A 22,181-nucleotide genomic window follows, 5' to 3' on the forward strand; every position below is an offset into this window, starting at 1 on the left:
ACTAGTAGACGTTTTTAGGTTCCTTATTTTGGTACAATGGTCAAATATTACCGAAACGTGTGTTGAGCTAGGTGTCACAAAAAACAAAGAAGGTGGCTTGCAAGGGATTGTCGAAACTAATCCAATGATAAATTTCCTATATAAATACCGCAGCAGGTGACGATGCCATTACCATCATCATTACCACTGCAGCAAATCGTGGCAGAGAAAAAGGTTAACCTACAAGGTGAACAAAATCAAACAACGAGAATAGAAGAAAAAAAAAACAGCTCTTGGTGTCATTGATCACACCAAAATCGAGGTGAATTGGCTTCACCCCCACCATTTTTTCCCATTTGAGATTCCAATTAAAGCCTGATTTTGTCGATCAAAAATTGATTTATGCGGGTGAGCTTTTGCTTCATAGTATCTCGTGATTGGAAAACATACTGTGAGTAATAATATATTGGTCTTTCTTTTTTTTTGGATTCTTTGTGTACATGTCACCGGAAATGAAAAAATGATAACCTTAAAAGTTCAGTTTTGAATGACTCCGTCTCTTTCGTGTAAATTAATAATGGTTAGTTATGTATTAGTGTATATTATACTTTGCAAGCATATTATTCATAAGATAACCTTTAAAACAAAGCTGGGTTTGTATTGAATTTGTTTCTGAAGATACAGTAAGCCAGCCAGCAAAAACCGGATATATGTAAAATATTTTTTTGTACTGGTAATCTCGACAGACGAGACGAGACGAGGAGAGTGGAAATGGCGGGTACTTTCTTCCCTTCCTCCTCAAAACATGTAAGCCCTGCCCCCCCGAATTTTAGTCCGATCGACTAAAAATGATGAAATTCAATTTCTTCTCGTGAAAATTTATTTGTGCTTGCTTTTAGTTTTTGTATTACGATTTTCAGTTTTAAAAGGAATGAATGTATGCCTGTGTGTATGTGTATTGTAATTTTTAGTAATAGCACCACCACTATTGAATTCAACTGATAATTCTCCTTGTACTAAATAAAAAGAAAATCAAGTATTAATTTGAATTCATATTCTTTAAACAAATTTTTTTTGCTTTCTTTCTTTAACTTTCTTTTACTTTGCCTTCTTTTTCCTTTCTTGGTGTAGTTTAATTAATATTGTGGGATTCCATTTACAACTAAAAATTAAATTCCATTTACAACATCAACAAACAACATCAACATCAACAAAAAAAAAAGAACTTCCCATTTTTAATCTTTTATCCCAACATTTATCTTTCCTTCTCCCCACGCCCCTCCAACTAAATAATCTTTGCTTCAATACCCAGATCATCCAACTATGCCATCACATAATCCGTTGGTGATATCATTACCATACACATTCTCTAACCAGGATGTTCCCACAGAGATCATGGCTAATCGATTTTCGGCTTGGAGATCCATCATCAAAGATTTAGTCAACTATTTCAAAGAGTATTCTAGTGTTCAAGAAGAAATAATAAGACAACAATCTCGCTTACAACAAGCAGTTGGACAAATTACAAATACTACAAACAACAATAGCAACTATAATAATAATACAACTCCTAACAGTGAGATTGAAGCTATCAATAACTTTTTCTTACCCATAGGTAACGGCTCCGTTCAAGATATCCCAAATGCATTATTTAAATTCCATCAAAAAAATGTTGTTGATGGAACGAAAACGTTAAAGGATATAAATGGACTTATTATCCCTAAGTTGGAGGAATTAAGAAAAGACTTGCTTGTCAAAATTAAGGAAATTAAAAATCTACAAAATGATTTTAAAAACAATTTATCCAAAGAATTGAATGACTCGAAATCTTTGATCAGTCAATATAATCAAGCTATTGAGTTAGCTAATAAATTGGGTAGCACTGGTAATTTCAGCCATATTACCACTTTGCATGAAGCCGATAGTGGGAAAAGTGATCCTTATTTAGTAAAAATTAGATTAGAACGACAATTGAAACGTCAGTTGGTCGAAGAGAATTATCTTTATGATGCATATGCAAACCTACAAAATGCTGGACGTCAATTGGAATCGATTGTTGTTTTAGAAGTCCAAAATTATGTATCAATGTTTTTGAATTTAGTGAATGAGGAGAATTCAAATTTCAGTCAACATTTATTGTCAAATATTAGCAATGGATTCTTAAGTAAAGAATCGAATTTTGAATGGGATGCCTTTATTGAACGCAATTTACCTAATGTGAATAACCATGGTACTATCTCAAGTGGTACTTTTATTGATTTAAATATACCAAAAAGACATTTATCCGATTTTGTTATCAAAAATTTTGATTCCAATTTGAATGTTGCCATTAGAGAGGGATACCTTGAACGAAGATCGAAATTCTTGAAGAATTACACTAGTGCTTGGTATGTTTTAACCTGTAGCTATATTCATGAATTCAAATCCAATGATCGTAAGAAGGACCCTCAACCTGTTATGTCTTTACCCTTGGACTCGTGTACTGTTAGTGATCATTCTAAAAACGATGGTAAATTGGAAGGTGTTTATAAGTTCATATTGACTTCAAAACTGCACAATACTTTGATGAACAAGACACACAAATGGGTTTTCCGAACCAATACTTATCAAAACATGATTGAATGGTTTGATAGTATTAAGAAAATGACAAGTTTACCTACACCAGCAACTCGAGCAAGAACCATTGAAGGTGGTCATGGTAACAGCAACAATGGTAAAACTAATGTTAGTGATATAACCAGTGGTCATTCAATTTCTCGTGTTTCGTCAACCAATACTGCTCGCTCACCGGCAAGATCTTTGAAAACTGTTAGCACAAATACAACTTCTGCGTCCCAAGCATATAAACATAGATCTTTAAACCAGGTTAGTTCTAGTCATAAACGGTTGTCATCGACATTTTCTCAGAGAAATAATAATCAATCACCAAGACTCACTAATATGATCAATAGTGATGGAACTATAATTACTCCAGTTGATACAGACGAAGATTCAACGAAACGGTCAAGCAGAATTTACCAGCAACAAAAACAACAGCAACAGCAGCAACAGCAACCCCAACAACAGGGTCCATCTACACCAAATCAACAGCCAGGTCCTTATCACTTGATACCTGTTGATACCATGGGTAACCAACAACCACAACAGCAACAGCAACAGCAACAACAACAATTTGTGAATCCACCAGCTGGTTATCAGTATTATATTCCTTCCAATGCTCAGCAAGGGGTACAACAGTTTTATGATCCTGTTCAACAACAGTATTATACAATCACACCAACTGTACCAGTTAATTCAAATTCTAGCAACAATCAACAACCACAACAACAACAGCAAGCACCTCAACCACAGTATTTTTCAACTTCGCCTCTTCCGACACCACAACTTATTCCTGGCTCTCCAGTTGCACCAGCATTCGGACAATACTTTCAACAACCTCAATTTGTCCAACAAAAACAACAGCAGCAACAACAGCAGAAAGATGGTGGATTACCATACCCTACCATGAGTAGGACAACACTGATATATAACAATGATGATACCATTACTGACGAGCAAATTCCAAAGTCAACTGCACAGCAACAAAAGCAAGATCAAGGCAAAGGTCAATTAGGTTCATCGTTATATCCTGGTCAAGTAAATGGTGAACGTCCAGGTCAAGGAATATCACAATTATCTAATGAAGAAGTTTCTACTTTGAATAGTAATGTTGAATCAAATCCAAGAAACGCTGTAAAGAACAATGAACATACTGGTGATATTAGTATTGAAGTAACTCCTGGTAAAGATTGATTGTAAGAAGAATTATGTCAAAAGAGAGAGTATGTGTAAATTGTGTAATTAACAAATGAATTTGAGGTAAATTCTAAAATGTCTATAGTATAGTTTAATTTTGAGATATCATATTTATTTTTTAAACTAAAAATGTAGTCCACCATCAAGTCTTGATTTGGACTTATAATGAAATTGATGTGGTTATCAAAATTAAAGTTCACCCCATTTTTAAGTCTACAAGGAAAATAATAGTAAAAATATGCTCTTTTTTAATGTTATTAAATCTGATAAATTATAATACTTTATATATTTAATTAAAAATATTGTTTAAATTTAAACAACAACACCAGAGTTAGAAGCAATACGTGGCCATAAATCAGCACATTCTTTAGCAACTGGACCAGTAATAGCACTACCTTTCATTTCACCTTTTGGATTAACAATAACACCAGCATTATCTTCGAAATACAAATAAACACCATCTCTTCTTCTCCATGGTTTACTTTGTCTAATAACAATAGCTGGCATAACTTTCTTTCTTAATTCTGGTTTACCTTTTTTAACAGTGGCCATAACCATATCACCGGCAGCAGCAGCTGGTAATCTGTTTAATCTGGCACCAGTACCTTTGACGGCTAAAACGTACAAGTTTCTGGCACCAGAGTTATCAGCACAATTCATAACTGCACCAACTGGTAAAGCTAACTATAGTAAAAAAAAATATTTTGTTAGTAATGTTGACTCGTTACTTTAGTGGTAATAATCAATTAAATGGTAAATGATGGAAGGAAGGTTGCAGGAGATTTAAACTTATCCACATGTTGCTTTATTGGTTTCCTTTTAAGTTGGTAAAATTCAACCCTTGAAACATTATGAGTAAAGTTTATCGTATTCAAAATCTCTTTCATAGCGTAATTATCCATGCTTTGATGATTTCTGATTTACTTATTATTCGATTATTTACCCAAACATCTATTATTTCATTATTTCGACAAAATTCCCACGCTTCTTCCAATAATTATCACTTTTTATTTCTCTCTCTATTTCTACTTCCCAAAAAACATCTCATCTTATTTCTCTTAGTCTCTAATCCAATCATGTTGTTTTCCCTTTCCCATTATAAGAATTTTTCATCCCATTCCCTCATGATCTGTTCTATCACTTCCTCCCGTTATTTTTAATTGATAATATTATAATAATTATGATCTTTGATTACATACAGACATACGGAATTTGTTACCGGAAGCACCTGATCCTGACATTGTTGATTAATATATATGGTAGTGGTTAAACAATAATATAAAAAATTAAATTAGTATGAAATTTTTTTTTTGTTTGATGGTTTACTTTGCAAGTAGGAAAAATTTTCAATTACTGTGTTTGTTTGTTGTATGAGAAAAATGAGTGCGTGTAAACTGTGACAATGATGGAAGTGCGAACTAATGTATAGAGCCAGACAAACTAGTAATAAATTAAAGAGCGAAATTTCTTAGTGTAAAAAAGGCGGGTAAATTTTGAGCAGAAAAAAATAATTTATATAGAGATTAGGGCTATAGCCCTAAACATGAATAGTCCAAATTTGTATGCGATTGATTGATTGTTGCAAAAAAAAGATAAAGGATGTTTGTTTATACATTTGTAATTGCAAAGTTAAGTTCCAATTATAATTCCTCTACACAATTTCACATATTCAATTGGAATTTAAATACTTACTAGTAATAATTACTGATTTTCTTTCTTGGATATATATATATTTATATAAATACTTAAATAATACTAATACAACAACGTCAACACCATTACCAACATAAACTTTAAAAAAGCTTGCACTCTTTTTACACATTATTATAAATTCTTGTCCTTCTTTTTTCAATCCTATCTTGAACATTTAATCCCATATTATTATTTGTTTTACATTCATGACATATAATATCATGTTCATTAACAATATAATAATCTTGTCTAATCCCCATATGACAATTTGAACATTTCAAACATTGTAAATGCCATTTTTCCATCAATTCATTTTCGATACATTCTCCTTCAATTCCGTCTTCACAATGTTGACAAATTGAATTATTTAAAATATGATAATGTTGGAAACAATATGGTTGATCATCAAAAACATAACATTGAACATGTTTATTGAATTGAATATTACATTTAATGCCGTCTGTAGCATCACCTTCATGATAACAACATTGGAAACATTTCCTATGCCATTGACCTGATAATTCACCAGTTTTAGAATAAATGGCACGTAATTGACCTTTGGCATCAGGAGAAATAGATTCATGACACGATCTACAAGGTCCAGTACCTGATGGTAATGGGTCCTTGGTGGCGATGGTGGTGGATTCAAATGTTTGATTGATTAATGTCGTTGGTGATTCAGTGGTTTGTGATATTTGGAAATTCATACTTTGTAATTCTTGTTCAATTAAATGATTTTTAGGTGATAATGGTTTAACATATTCATCATCTCCATTATCATTATCATCATCATCAATTCCAAATGAATCATTGATTGGATAACCAGGCTGAGGTTGTGGAACATTAGATGTGATTTTTGCTTCAGGTTGTAATTCAGTGAATTTAACACTTTTAGCAATTGGTTCTTCCACTTGTGCTGGTGCCACTTCATCTTCATAGGTTGAATTTGTACGAGTAATAGTCAATGGTCTAGTAGTCTCTTCTTCTAATTCTAATTCATTTTGTACATTCTCCAATTGTGGTTCAGGATCGTCATCAACATCTTGGATATTAAATTTGGGAATTATCATAGTAGTATCAGGTGTAGCATAATCAGTACCAGCATTACTACCATTACCACCTTGTGATTCAACTTTACTAAGATTAATACTACTGCCTGACATTTTCAACTTTTCCAATTGTCTTTCTAATTCCTTTTCAATTTCATCCTCATTACTGTTATTGGATTCTTTACTGATTATAGAACTGACCATAGATAAATGACGATTATCATAATTATCACGTTTACCAATTTCTTTTTGTTTCAAAAATTGTTGATATTCGGTATTTAAATCACCTTCTTTGGCCAATTGTTGTGTAGTGAAATTTTGGAATTGTGCAGAAGGATCATTGGTGGCGGTTGTTGCTGCCACTGGTTTTACTTGATGCTGTTGTTGTTGTTTAGTGGCTTCATAAGAAAATCTATAATCATTGATTTCAGGAGTATTATTCAAAGAGTCCTTTGCAGGCGTAGATTTATATAAATCCAAGTCTGAAGATGAAGAACTTGGCAAATCTGTTTCTGTATTTGATGTTGTAGGTGAATCGTTACTTCCTTTATGACTTTCATAGTCACTCTTAAACTCATTCAATGCAGATGACAACTTGTCATCTCTTATTTGAGAATAAGTTTGTTGTCTTTGTCTAGTCTGTTGTGGTGGACCTTGTGGGCGTGGATAACCTTGTTGTTGTTGCTGCATTCCCAGTTGGTGAGCTGGTGGATGGCCATGCACGTTTCCTTGGGGCTGTGGATAAGGTCTATTTTGCAGTCTTAATGGTGGGGCACCTGGTGATTGTGGATAGTATGGTTGTTTCTGACCACCAAGAGTCATTAATGGCAATTGTGGTTGTTTCGGATTTGGGTGCATACCTCCCATTCGTGGCACTGGTGGTTGATTTGGTCTTTGATTTTGCATTTGTTGGTGGTGGTGCATACCTGTTGGTGACATGTGACGTTGTTGTGAATGCATACTTACAGGAGAAACAATGCGTTGTTGTGAGTGTCCACTTGTGGGTGACATATTACGTTGTTGTTGTTGTGATGGTGGTGGCGGAGGATATTGAGAGCCATGACCAGGCGTGCCCATTGGACTCGCTGGATAAGGAGCTGGTCCCCTTTGTTGTGGGTGTACCATTGGATATTGAGGGGAATTTTGAGCAGGAAATTTACTTGAAGTAGCACTTGCTGGTTGATGACGCTGTCTTCTAGGATCAAATCTGACTCCTGAATTAGCAGATCCAGGTTGAGAATTTGGTTGTGATTGCGTTTGATATCCTTGTTGTGCATAAATATCTTTTACTGGACCATCACTAGAAGAGTTTCTAGATTGATATGGATTATTTGAAGATTCAAACTTTTGGTTCTGGTTCACATCTGGCAAGCTGCTAGTATCGGACAAGTTATCATGATTTAACTCAAGTTTTAAATTCTTCAAGTTTTTCCCACTTTGACTAGGTGAAGGACTGAAATCAAATTGGTCGTTATGTGCGTCAAAAGCAGGTCTATTAGGTGAATTATCCTCATTTCTTGTTGTTATTGATGCATTCTTATTTTCTGATAGTACGTTTGAGCCGATTTGGTGGTGTTCATGCATTGATTTGTTGTCAAAATGTGGCTTTGTTGGAACATTAGTGTTAGCTGCTGTTAGCCCAACATCGACAGTAGACATTGGGTTACCATTTGAAGGCTTTGGTTGTACATCATTTTCACCGAAAAATGTTGTTGTTGAAGACCCTGTTGTCAATGGTTGTTCAAATGCACCGTTGAATTCAGCAGTATTTCTCAAAGTGGTGTGAGAGCTATTGCTTTTATGTGTGCCAGTAAAATTTGAATTCATTGACAGCGATTTGCTGGATTTAGATGAACTAGACGAAGTGGGGGACACTACTCGATCCGAAGAATCAGTCTTCAATTGTGGTGGAGGAATTGGTGCCTTTCTAGTGTTTACCTGTGGCAATGATGATGATGAGTTGTTTGTACTGCCATGTTGTATCCTAGGATTGGAAAAATTCCTCTTTTTCATACCTGAACCAATCGATTTATTATCACTTTGATTACGGTGACTATTGTCACCTTTATTTACATCAAACCCGGCTCTTTCGTAAACACTTTTATACTTGTGTTCTACTTTCAAAGGTGGGAAGGCATGATCTAATGGTCTAGTAGTTTGTTCCGCTTCTCTAATGAAATTTGGAAAAGACATCATTTGTGGAGTCATCATGACAGGAAAAATAACATAAACTAAACGAAGGAATGAAATAAGTTATTCTTTAAAAAAAAAGTTGAGGGATAAACTATTTGTAAAACTTCAAATCAGTTTAGATGGAGCGAATGTGTGTGTGTGTGTAAATGTGAATGTGGTTCAATTTGCCGATATCGTCAAGGTAATAAAACTAGAACCAAGTATAATAACTATAATAGATGGTGGTTGGTGGATAAAATAGTTTAATAAATCTCTCTCCAGTACTTGTTGTTGTTCTTGTTTTGGTTGTTTACTTTCAAATAAAATTGAAAACAATATACTGTGGTGAACTCAAAATTGACAAAAAAAAAGCTTAATTATTTGATTGTCGTTAATACGATTGTGGCAGTAGTGGCAATACTAGCAATAGTGGTTGTAGTTAGCAATAAAAGATATGGTTTGATTTTCGGAAGCCAAAAAATAATTAACAAACAATGGTGGTGGATATAATCGATAAGTTTGTTGATATATATTTGGGAAGTGGATGGAAGTTTGGTATCGTCTATTTCTTGTTGTACGTTAAATCTCCAGGTAGAAACAGGGAAAAAGAAAAAGAAAGTAAAAATAAAAAAAAAGAAAAAAAGAAAATCTTTTTTGGAAATTGGAAGATTCAAAAGATAGAAATGTAAATAATGGATTTTGATGTAATTTGACAAATATAACTTCAAATTCAAAGTAATTAGTTGTAACTAACGCCTCTTATGTGTAAGTGGATGTATGTGTGTATGGAAGAGTTAATTAATGTGTGTTGTTTTGATTACAGCTGCTGCTAAATAACCAAAAAAAAAAATAGAAGAAAAATTGTCAAATCCACGACCTGCATAGTAAGAATGATTTTTTTTACGTTCCTCATACAAAACAAAAAAAAAAAATAATAACAATCACAAAACCGCAAAACACCACCAAGAAGAAACGAAAAAAAAAAAAAAAAAGATTTTTAACGTGTTGAAATTGACTAAATACAATTAGTTTATAGTAGTAAGAATAATAGTAGTAGTACTTGGTAGCACATTCATGTCATTACTATGAATCTATTTGTCGTCACTGCTGTTGCATTGTATAACTTGTGGACTGTGTATATGTCTGTCTGTCTGTATGTATGCATGTACATTTTTTTTATGTCGTCGTCTAATATTACCTATTGTTAACAAATATGGGAAACACAATACCAACAGTATTGGAACGAGAATTTGATTTTGGCTTTCCTTTCTTTTCTTCTTGGTGCCATGGCTTTGTGTAATCACTACAATATTAATTTGGTGATAATATCAATTGTTCAAAAAGCGTGGATTTTTTCATCTCAATTTAGGCAGAGTGCATTACCACAGTTAACGTCATTTTCCAATAACCAGTTGTACAACAATAAAACTGTGTATACTCAAGCTTGTTGATTTGATTGGTCAATGTCACTTTATAAGACATGTTCTAAACGGAAAAAAAAGAGGATTACGGAGGCGTGCGTGTGCGTCAAGCAAAGAAATGTAGAATCACCAAAACTTCTTAACTACTGAGAAATATGTATTGGAAAGGGAGGGAGAGGAAGAAAATTTCCTTAAAGTAGAAATACTCTTTGATGATGACTTGCAGATTCCCGCCCTTGTCTTCTCTTTTTTCTGCGTTTAACTCTTTCCATTCATTAATTTGATCAAATTAGGGAATTGAAATGGAATGAAACAAGTACATTCTCACATATCTTTTGAATAAAGTATAGCCCTAAACAGATCATGAGGCTGGTAGTTGCACTTACTCTCATACAGAAATCTTCCCGTCAAGTGCAAATCAACAATAAGCATCTAATTTCAACTCTATCAAGAGTTGACGTTCGACAGTTGTCAAGTACTAATCTAAACTAATTTTAATCACCATCGGAGATTATAGATATGAAATTTCATGTACTAATTATTACACATTCACGTAATTTTTGTTCCTATTGAATTTAGACAAAAAAAAAAGGGGATTACCACAAAAGCTTCTGGTACTCTCTTCCTTCATCGTGTGGATTTTAGTAATGTCTCGAAAAAAATAAACATAAAACTAAATTAGTGCATCTATAAACTTGCAACGACAATGTCAAGGGGAAGAAGACGACGATTACAACAACTGGTCATAGTTTCCACTAAAAGTTCATACTCCCAATGTGGTAAGTGCTACAAACTCTAGATTGTAATTATTGTGGTTGTAGTTGATCTTCAAAGTTGGTTATTTGTTACTTTGACACTGGATTCCCCTGTTAAACCATCCTTCACGATCGACAATTCTAGTTTGTTTCTTGTTCTCTTACATGAAATCAGAAAACCCACAAGAACACTGTTTGGTGTTTCAGAGTTACTATAATACTTCTTTTCTTGCCAAGGCTCACCATGTACTATAAAACGTTCTCAATATTCTCTTTTTCAAATTCAGTTGTCATTGTCGTTTGACCATTGATATGCTAGTTTTATCTCATTGTAATTACGAGACAAGGGGAAACTAGTATTTCTTGTTACTGTGATTTGTAGTGTTGTAAATAGTATTTGACCACTAAATCAAAATAAATCTGAGTTACTAAACGTTGATTGTGACTTACAACTTCAACTTGTGTTTGAAATATTTGACGACGATGAAAGATAAAGTATGTGTGTATGAAACAAGAAACAACAACGCAAATAGGAAAATGAAAATAAATATTTTTTGGTCTATCACTTTCTACATTAAGGGAAATGAAAAATATGGCACGGGTTCAAGTCCAATTATTGTTGATTCTGTGTTAGGTCGTTACTCACACCCACATACACATCATTAACAATGGAAAAACAAAAATGTCGCAACATATTTTGTACCACAGACGCGAAAACATTTTTTAGTTTTGTGTGTCGTGGCAAAATCAATTTTCATGAAAACTAAGAACCCTTTATTTTTGATTGATCCGATGGTTAACATGAGAGTATACACCAAAAAGTTATGCCTATGTGTGTGCATACTTTATTGCTAATAGTCGAATTTGTAGACTTGGTGTGAGGTTATTCTAGCTGTTACTCAATCAGTTGTGGTATAGGTAGTTTCAATGCATCTTAAGATTCGTTACATGCAAATTTCTTATAAATTAATTCTTTTTTTGTAAAAATTTTTATACAAATTTATACCACAATAAAAATGCTCCCACTTCGCTTTATAAAATTTTTGCAGTTTACACGACTACATTATCAGTCTATTCGTACAAATGATTCTGACCAATCATAGATCAGCATGAGGTCACGTGACATTTAAGTATCATTTAAAAAAAATTGACGTCAGTATATACCATCTCATACTATCAAATCCGTCTACATTGGATTTCGATTTGTAATCGCACAAATAACAGTTCATGTAATCAAAACTCAGCAGTATTATTACAATCATTATTGACCATAGGAATTGATAAAGTACCTAATATTTATTTGTATGGAAAATACGTTGTATTTTTGAACACTTCTCGGATTGTGCAGATTTTATTTTTAGCCAATAAATAATACTTATAACTATTATTGTTTACAACACCGGTCAGAAGAAGGTGCAGAACTCTACTAGTAGTAGGCATTGACTACTGTGCTTACTAATTTCAGCAGTATGAATAATTCTAAGAGTGCCACTTGTAAGATTATGTTACCTTGTCAACATCAAAGGTTTATGGCATCAAGTATGGTACTAATGGTTAAACAAAAAACACCACACTAGATCAAAGGCAATTCGCTACTTTTAAAATATTTCGGCATGTTGAAGTTAACAACGTGGTTTGATGTTTCTCGTACATTCCACCAATTGGTCTTAAAAAGATGACAGCAACAACTATCTCCTCATAATGGTCTTACCCCCCCTTTTTTTAGCTTTGATGTGTACCTTATTAAAGAATAAAAAGAGGTGTTCTGAGTACATTTTATCCATGTGTAGTGTTCATTTTTACCATCTATACACACTAACACTAGAGTTCACAGAAATTCGTATTTGCAACCACACTAATCTTAATGTGAGAGTTGGTCACACACGCAACCAACCTAAACTAAAAAAAAAAACAAAGGATCCCACAAAAACCTATAATTAGCAACATCTCAAAAGTAAACAAATGACCACGATATTTAGATCGAGTAGATGTGTAGAAGTACAATAAGACTATTTGTTATTTAGACTTGGAGGAGTAGGGTAGGTGAGGGACTAATTTAGTTTCTACAGATACACTTTTCATAGTTTGTTTTGCATTCTATAATTAGCTCTTTCTACAAGACCAACAAATTTGACATCATCGACAGAAATTACATTCTTGGCCCATCAATAGCAACATCAACAACAATAGAGATCTCCACACTTTTTATTATGTAGAAGCAAATGATGGTCATCGATTTTTCCGAATAACCCAACACCATCAGCAGATCTTTATTGTTATTGTTATTTCTGTTTCTTTTTTGCCGTTTAGGTATTAATTACTTGCATGTTATTGTATGTGCATAGAAGCAAAAATACTTCTTATCAATGACATCATCACGTATAAGGTTGAGGAATAATAGATGTGGTTGTGGTGGTGAATCAATTTACAAATCTAAAAGCTAAGCAGTAAGAACACAGAAAACAATATGTTCATAACAATGGCGCAAAGTTATATTCTAATTATATCTCCAACACTCCCCCTTTCCCTAATGATCAACTCTTGAAGAATCATATAAAAGGAGACCCATATTTCCAATCAATTCGAATCAAATTTCCCATCTCCATCAATCAATCAACTAACAAACAAACAAATCAATATGAAATTCGCTACTATTACCTCAATTGCTATCGTCGCTCTTGCTCAATCTGCTACTGCCTTAAGAACAGTCACTTTGAAAACTTTTGGTTATCCACCACCACAATATCCAGAAGTCACTGGTAAATCAGTTTCGGCATGGCATGAAGGTGCAGGTATCAATTATCTTCTTATTGCTGAACCAGCTACTAAATTCACTTATGATGAAGAATCCAAACATTTATATTTTGAAGGTGGTCAAGGTCCTAATGGTCCATTGAAATGGTATTTCACTATTGGTGATGGTGAACCAGGTATTTTACAAGCTAACCCAACTGATCATCCAACCGAAATCACTATTGATAATTTAGGTTTTATTACTTTTGAAGGATCTTATAATGTTAAAGGAGTTAAAAATATTGATGATCCTTATAATTATTCTAAAGATCATTATGTTTTGGCTAAATATGATAAAGAAGCTCCTTCTGATGCTGTACCAGTCTTTTTCCAAGCCATTGATGCTTAGATGATTTGTTTATTATCTACCAGTCTGTGTTTGTTTTAAACACTTCACTTCTATCGTCGTTGCCTTATATTTCTTTCCCTTATTCCCCAATTTTTTTATACACATACTCTTGTTATCGTTGATATCAAGATAAGTTTCATTTTAGAGGTTCTTTCTGCCTTTCTTTATTTGCTGAGTTGATCAATAGGAGTTTATTTCCTGGCAATTTCGGTCCCTTACCTTTATATCGTTATTTAAATATACATGAAATATCTTCAAATTTATCTATAAGTGATATACCTCTTAAAGCATTTAAATTATAGCTGACTATAGGTGTAGATATTTCTAAATTTTTCCTTGACTAGGCATTTTATATTATAATGAATGACTAGTTCATATTGGTGATTTCATAAACGGCTAACAACCTCAGTGAACCATACTTTACACATCAACGCCTACCTCTGGCAGTATGATTTGGAAAAACGCAAGATCTAATAAATTCTGCAACTGCTTCCGTATGAACTTTCTAAATCATTGTACTCTCAACTGTCTGGCAGAATGATCACCAAACACACACAATCTACAAAATTGAAATTAACGATATAAAGACAATACTAATAGTACAATTTATATTATGAATATCCACATATACACAAAATAGCTCTTAATTCTAACAAAAGTATCATTAAGAGCCACTAAGTCTAGTATAAATAAACGTGAAGTTAGTAGTTGAGTAGAAATCTTCAATAGTAGATTCATACTCAGACAAAATTGGTCCCGCATGATCATTAATTACAAACCAATGAACAAATTTATTACCATTCCCAAATTCAAAATTTACTTCAATACAGAGTTTTACCCTTTGGCCTTAACATAAGTCCAGAAATATTCACTCGTGATAAAACAATTAAAACAAAAAAGGTTGCTATGTAGAATGATATTTTTTTGGTTGGTTCGTTGGTTGATTAGCAAGAATCAGCCAAATGTCGTGTAATATGACAAATTAAATGTAAACGATATCAATAAACTAGAATACAGTGAAGATTGATAAGTGATTAATTTAATAGCTAATATGAATGACAGCTTATCTTTAGTTGATGGTATTTGTAGGGTATGAATGTAACTTAACTGGAAAAGTCAACGAGTCAAATTTGAGAGCGTGGTTTTACTATTGAATATCTATAATAACTCCAGAATGTCCAAACACATCACATAAAGGTGATCACATATATAGCTTTCAAAGTCAATAGATGATTACTTTATATTTAGGAAAGAACAATTCCAATATATATATTATCTTTCATGTATCAAATGGCATGTCTCTCGAGATAACATTAGCCACTTGAGATTTTTGCTACAAATCAGAAAAAAAAAAATAAAAACAACATTTACCAAGAATTACCTACCTTTACGTTGCCATCACATTTTTGAGGAGAGATTTATACAGAAGAGACGAAAATAGAAGAATGATTCTTTAACATCATGGAGAACTTATATACAGCATTATCTATATCATTAATTACAGACGATAAACGATTCGTTTTTGTTTCAGATGATTCCAATAAAGCCATTCCTAAATTTACAAGTATGTTAGTCAATACTTGTTCATTTGATACATCACAATATTGTGTGATTGATCTACTAAATGTTCACACGACTATCGATTTGATCCATCAAATGACTAATTTTCGTGACAATCAATACTTTTTGAAAAACATTATTATTTGGCAAAATGTTCAGTATTTGACAACCAACCAGCATAAATCATTGTATAAACTAATTTTACAAATAGACCAATTTGGATTGAGAGGAGTTAGGGGCAAGCCAATTGATATAGCCATTGGAAATGATGAAATTATATCAATTAATAGGCCACAATTGTTCACGATTATTATGGCTTTTGATTATAAGGCATTCAGCAAAAAGTTGTATATATATTTAAAAGAAAAATTCTGGTTTGCTGTAAATTACAACAACGTGGAAGAGGAAGATGAGCAAGAGTCAGATGGACTTCCACAGGATTCACAATATCAAGAGACTATATTAGGATTAAGAAATAGCCTAGCTGATGTGTTTATCTCCCCTGACATCAAGGGATACATATATTCATTGATTGTTTTCACCCGATGTCATAGATTAGCATCTTTGTCACCAAAACTGACAAGGCTACCAACAATGGCAATTGATTATATGCATGATTTCTGCAAATGTTTAGCATTATGGAAAAACCAACTGAAATTAAACCAAGAGTTATTTATCACCCCAGCATATGTCAAGTTGGCATTCAGAAAAATTGGCTACTGGTTAGTCGATTGGGAGTATAATGAAATGTTTGCTAAAGACACTCAAAGTAGTGTGTTAGTTGATGATGATAGTAACACTTTGAATAATGAAATAGATTATCAAAAGAGATTAGAAATAAGTATGCTCACAGGTGATTGGTATGGTAGTGATTATTTTTTTGTTAATGAATATTTAAAGAGTAGTAAAAGTAAGTTGGATAAAAAAAGTTCCACTGGTTATACCAACAAGATCATTGAAGATGTAATTAGTTCAGTAAGGCCACCATTATAGTGGTTTAAATAGGCATAATAACAGTGGTAAAATAGTTAAACTATAGTAAGGTATACAGAAAACTAGACCAAATCGGAAGTTAAGGAAGAGATTTTTCCAGCTGATTTTGTAGACAAAGTAACATTACAAACATAGCAAGTAAAGGAGAAAAAGAGAGACAGAGAGAAAAAAATTTCAACGCACTGCAATCAAATTTAATCAACGAACAACAAAATTTCAACAACAACAACAACACACTGAAGGAATTATGAGGCGAGACTGAAAGAAAGACAAGGAAAAAAATTGGACAACTCATACGCTTTTTTCTTTCTATTTTCCTCCACAACAATTCTATTCTATTCTCTTCAACTCAATTCAACCTTTTGGTCCTTACGTATAAATTCATCTAAATTTTGAAATAAAAGAAAAAGCATTAATCAAAAGAGGGAGAGATCAGTTTTGTATATCAGAAGAGAAAGAGATTTAACACTACCACCCCTCTTCTCAAAGAAATAAAAACAAAAATAAAATCCCTGAAAGTTTTTAGAACATAAACAATGTCGAACGATATTCCTATTGACTTTACTGAATTAACCCAGTTGACCGAATTGGGAATTCCACAGACTTCGTTGGATTTCAAATCAACAACTTTGGAATCAGATCACTACATATGTGTCCGTGAATCTGGAGCTCAAGGAAACACCGTTGCAATTGTCAATTTGAAAAACAACAATGAAGTGACTAGAAAAAATATGACCGCCGATAATGCCATTATGCATCCTAAGGAATTTGTTATTTCATTGAGAGCCAATGGAACCACTTTACAAATTTTCAACTTGGGATCAAAACAAAGATTGAAGGCTTTCACTATGGATCAACCAGTGATATTTTGGAAATGGCTCGACGATACATATTTAGGGTTGGTAACACAATCATCAATCTACTATTGGAATGTATTTGATGGAACCAACAATGGACCAACCAAATTGACCGATAGACACCACACATTGAACAATTGTCAAATCATAAACTTTGTCGCTGAACCTGATTTGAATTGGTTTGCTGTCACCGGTATTGCTCAAGAAGATGGTCGTATCGCTGGTCACATCCAATTATACTCAAAATCAAGAAATGTTTCGCAAGCTATCGAAGGTCATGTATGTAAATTTGCTTCTATATCTTTATCTGGAGGTGTCCAACCAACTAAAGTTTTCTGTGTTGGTAACAAGAATGCCCAAGGTCAAGGCAACATGCATATTATTGAGATTGATCATGTTGATGGCAATCCCCAATTTCAAAAGAAAGTGGTTGACATTTTCTTTCCACCTGATGCTTCCAATGATTTCCCAATCAGTTTACAAGCTTCTAACAAGTACGGTATTGTTTATGTATTGACCAAATACGGGTTCATTCACTTGTATGATATGGAAACTGGGGCCAACTTGTTTGTCAACAGAATAACTGCCGATCCAGTATTCACTGCTTCTAGTTATAACGATGGCACTGGTTTAATAACTATCAACAAGGCTGGTCAAGTTTTAAGTGTTGAAGTTTCCCGTGACAAGATCATTCCTTATGTTTTGGATAAATTATCAAATGTCCCATTGGCTTTAGCTTTATCCTCTCGTGGTGGATTCCCAGGGGCTGAAAACTTGTTCCAACAACAATTCCAAACTTACTTGAACCAAGGTGATTACAGTAATGCCGCTAAAGTTGCCGCTTCATCTGAGCAATTGCGTACTCAAGATACCATCAACAAATTGAAGAATATTACTCCTCAACCAGGCCAAATATCACCAATTTTGCAATATTTCTCCACTTTGTTAGACAGAGGTACTTTGAACAAATTTGAATCGATTGAATTGGCAAAACCAGTTTTACAACAAGATCGTAAACCATTATTTGAAAAATGGTTGAAAGAAGACAAATTGACATCTTCAGAAGAATTAGGGGATATCGTCAAGTCTTACAATGATACAACTTTGGCACTTGCTGTTTATATTAGAGCCAATGTAAATATCAAAGTGGTTTCTTGTTTAGCTGAATTAGGCCAATTTGATAAAATTTTGCCATACTGTCAAAAAGTTGGTTACAATCCTGATTACACCAATTTGATTCAAAACTTGGTTAGAGTCAACCCTGATAAGGCCAGTGAATTTGCTACTTCCTTATTGTCAAGTCCAGATGCCAACTTAAACGTTGAACAAATTGCTGACTTGTTCTTTTCACAAAATTACATTCAACAAGGTACTGCATTCTTATTGGATGCTTTGAAAAACGACACTCCAGCTGAAGGTCACTTGCAAACCAAAGTTTTGGAAATCAACTTGTTACATGCACCTCAAGTTGCTGATGCCATTTTAGGTAATCAAATGTTTAGTCATTATGATAAACCAACCATTGGTAAATTATGTGAGAAATCAGGATTATTCCAAAGAGCTTTGGAACATTATGATGATTTGAAAGATATTAAGAGAGTCATTGTTCACACTAATGTTTTACCAAGTGATTGGTTGGTTTCGTATTTTGGTCAATTGAATGTCGATCAATCTGTCGCTTGTATCAAAGAATTGTTGAGTAACAATATGCAACAAAACTTGCAAGTGGTTATTCAAGTAGCCACAAAATACTCAGATTTGATTGGTGCTGCCAAATTAATCAAAATTTTTGAAGAGTACAAGTGTACTGAAGGATTGTACTATTATTTAAGTTCTATTGTCAATTTGACTCAAGACCCAGATGTTGTTTTCAAATACATTCAAGCTGCAGCTAGAATGAACCAAACCAAAGAAATCGAAAGAGTGGTTAGAGATAACAATGTTTATAACGGTGAAAAAGTGAAGAACTTTTTGAAAGAATTTAAATTGGATGATCAATTACCTTTAATCATTGTTTGTGATAGATTCAACTTTGTTCACGATTTGATTTTGTATTTGTACAAGAATCAATACTTTAAGTTTATTGAAGTTTATGTTCAATCAGTTAATCCAGCCAATACTCCACAAGTTGTTGCCGGTGTATTGGATGTTGATTGTGATGAAAACATCATTAAAGGCTTGTTAATGTCTGTTTTGGGTAGAGTTCCAATCAAAGAATTGGTTGAAGAAGTCGAAAAGAGAAACAGATTGAAAATCTTGTTACCATTCTTGGAAAAAACATTAGAAGGCGGATCTAATGATCAAGAAGTATACAACACTTTAGCTAAAATCTACATTGATTCCAACAATTCACCAGAAAAGTTTTTGCAAGAAAACAACAACTACGATACATTGGTTGTTGGTAAATACTGTGAAAAGAGAGATCCATATTTGGCTTATATTTCTTATTCTAAAGGTGGCAACGATGACCAATTGATTTCTATTACCAACGAAAATAAAATGTACAAATACCAAGCCAGATATTTGTTATCTAAGTCTGACATTGAGTTATGGAACAAAGTTTTAAGCTCTGACAATATCCACAGAAGACAATTGGTTGATCAAGTCATTTCCACTGGTATTCCAGAATTGGATGACCCAGAACCAATCTCAATTACTGTTAAGGCATTTATGGAAAATGATTTACCAGAAGAGTTGATGGAATTATTAGAAAAGATCATTTTGGAACCATCTCCATTCAGTGAAAATGCATCATTACAAGGATTGATGATTTTGACTGCTATCAAAGCTGATTCATCGAAAGTGTCTAGTTATATTGAAAAATTAGACAAATTTGACCCTAACGAAATTGCTCCATTATGTATTGATAATGGATTGAATGAAGAAGCATTTGAAGTTTACGACAAATTTGAATTAAGATCAGAAGCTATGAAAGTTTTAGTTGAAGATATTGTTTCATTAGACAGAGCTGAACAATACGCTGAGAAATATGACACCCCTGAATTGTGGTACCAATTGGGTACTGCACAATTGGATGGTTTACGTATCCCAGAAGCAATTGACTCTTATGTTAAATCTAAGAACCCAGAAAATTTCGCTCAAGTGATTGAAATTGCTGAACATGCTGGAAAGGAAGAAGAATTAATTACTTTCTTGGATATGGCCAGAGAAACATTAAGAGAACCAGTTGTTGATGGTGCTCTTATTAATGCTTATGCCACTTTAGATAGATTGAGTGATATGGAAAAATTTGTTGGTGGCTCCAATGTTGCTGATTTGGAAGCTATTGGTGACAAATTATTTGAAGCAAAGAATTATAAAGGTGCTAAAATTTTGTATTCTAACGTTTCCAAATATTCCAAATTAGCTACTACTTTGGTTTACTTGGGTGATTACCAAGGTGCTGTTGACTGTGCTAGAAAAGCTTCTAACACTCAAGTTTGGAAACAAGTTAACAGTGCTTGTATTGAAAACAAAGAGTTCAGATTGGCTCAAATTTGTGGTTTGAATTTGATTATCGATGCTGAAGAATTGCCTGAATTGGTCAAGACTTACGAATACAATGGTTATTTCAACGAATTGATTGCTCTTTTCGAGAATGGGTTGAGTTTGGAAAGAGCTCACATGGGTATGTTCACCGAATTGGCTATCTTGTATGCTAAATACTCTCCAGAAAAAGTTATGGAGCATTTGAAATTATTCTGGTCTAGAATTAATATTCCAAAAGTTTTGACTGCATGTGAAGATGCACACTTGTACCCAGAATTGATCTTTTTGTACTGTCATTACGAGGAATGGGATAATGCTGCATTGACCATGATTGAAAAATCAGAAGTTGCATTTGACCACTCTTCTTTCAAGGAAATCATTGTTAAGGCACCAAACTTGGAAATTCATTACAAGGCTATTCAATTCTACATGAATGAAAACCCTTCGTTGTTGGTTGATTTATTGAAAGTGTTAACACCAAAATTAGATTTGCCAAGAGTTGTTAGAATGTTTGTTCAAAGTGACAACTTGCCAATGATTAAACCATTTTTGATTTCTGTTTTGGATAAGAACAATTCTGTTGTTAATTCTGCTTACCATGATTTATTAATTGAAGAAGAAGATTATAAATCTTTGAGATCATCTATTGAAAATGAAAGCAACAATAGATTCAATAAATTGGATTTGGCTGAAAGATTGGAAAAGCATGATTTGATTTTCTTTAGACAAATTGCTGCTACTTTATACACTAAAGAAAAGAAATTCAATAGAGCCATTTCCATTTTGAAAACTGACAAATTATGGCCAGATTTATTAAGAACGGTTGCTATTTCCAAATCTAAAAAGATTGCTCATGAATTATTAGATTACTTTGTTGAAACAGGTAATCATGAATGTTTTGTTGCCTTGTTGTATACTTCCTATGAATTCATTGCTAATGATTACGTGATGGAATTATCATGGTTGCACAACTTGTCCAACTTTATTAAACCATATGAGATTTCCATTGCTTTTGAAAATCAGAAGAAATTGAATGAAGTATACCAAGATTTACAAAAGAGAAAAGAAGCAGATAGAAAACAAGAAGAAGAACCAGGTGTTGGCCAACCATTGATGCTTACTAATGGACCAATGAGTTATCAAGGTACTGGTGCCACTGGAATTGGKTTATCAACCAACTGGTACTGGATTTGGTAATGCATTCTAGAGAAGAAGAGAAAAGTTAAATATTCCTTTGTATTTTTCATACATGATTGTTGTGTAATTGATTATTTTTG

At 33.3% G+C, this 22,181-nt stretch overlaps 6 protein-coding genes across 6 annotated transcripts; 4 read left to right on the forward strand and 2 right to left on the reverse strand. All coding sequences in view use genetic code 12, as the record gives it.

Annotated features, from left to right (window-relative positions):
* Positions 1–1,374: 1,374 nt before the first annotated feature.
* Positions 1,375–3,771, forward strand: SLM2 (phosphatidylinositol 4,5-bisphosphate-binding protein; the record flags this gene model as incomplete). Its single annotated transcript, XM_705751.2, has 1 exon — positions 1,375–3,771. The coding sequence occupies one exon, from the start codon at positions 1,375–1,377 to the stop codon at positions 3,769–3,771; it is 2,397 nt and encodes a 798-aa protein (XP_710843.2).
* Positions 3,772–4,086: 315 nt separating this feature from the next.
* RPL23A (60S ribosomal protein uL14) lies at positions 4,087–5,015 on the reverse strand (the record flags this gene model as incomplete). Its single annotated transcript, XM_019475462.1, has 2 exons — positions 4,087–4,458; positions 4,974–5,015. 2 exons carry the CDS (start codon positions 5,013–5,015, stop codon positions 4,087–4,089), a joined length of 414 nt encoding a protein of 137 aa, XP_019331007.1.
* Positions 5,016–5,588: 573 nt separating this feature from the next.
* Positions 5,589–8,726, reverse strand: CAALFM_C602090CA (uncharacterized protein; the record flags this gene model as incomplete). The annotated part of the gene is made up of 1 exon (XM_443846.2): positions 5,589–8,726. One exon carries the CDS (start codon positions 8,724–8,726, stop codon positions 5,589–5,591), a length of 3,138 nt encoding a protein of 1,045 aa, XP_443846.2.
* A 4,775-nt stretch (positions 8,727–13,501) lies between these two features.
* On the forward strand, positions 13,502–14,005 carry CAALFM_C602100WA (uncharacterized protein; the record flags this gene model as incomplete). Its single annotated transcript, XM_705746.1, has 1 exon — positions 13,502–14,005. The coding sequence occupies one exon, from the start codon at positions 13,502–13,504 to the stop codon at positions 14,003–14,005; it is 504 nt and encodes a 167-aa protein (XP_710838.1).
* A 1,461-nt stretch (positions 14,006–15,466) lies between these two features.
* Positions 15,467–16,558, forward strand: CAALFM_C602110WA (uncharacterized protein; the record flags this gene model as incomplete). Its single annotated transcript, XM_705745.2, has 1 exon — positions 15,467–16,558. One exon carries the CDS (start codon positions 15,467–15,469, stop codon positions 16,556–16,558), a length of 1,092 nt encoding a protein of 363 aa, XP_710837.1.
* Positions 16,559–17,094: 536 nt separating this feature from the next.
* Positions 17,095–22,074, forward strand: CHC1 (clathrin heavy chain; the record flags this gene model as incomplete). The annotated part of the gene is made up of 1 exon (XM_705744.2): positions 17,095–22,074. A coding segment is annotated over one exon (4,980 nt), but the record flags the coding sequence as incomplete, so codon positions are not given.
* Between the last annotated feature and the right edge of the window lie 107 nt (positions 22,075–22,181).

This window comes from Candida albicans, chromosome 6 (genome assembly GCF_000182965.3).
Source record: "Candida albicans SC5314 chromosome 6, complete sequence".
Classification (NCBI taxonomy): domain Eukaryota; kingdom Fungi; phylum Ascomycota; class Pichiomycetes; order Serinales; family Debaryomycetaceae; genus Candida; species Candida albicans.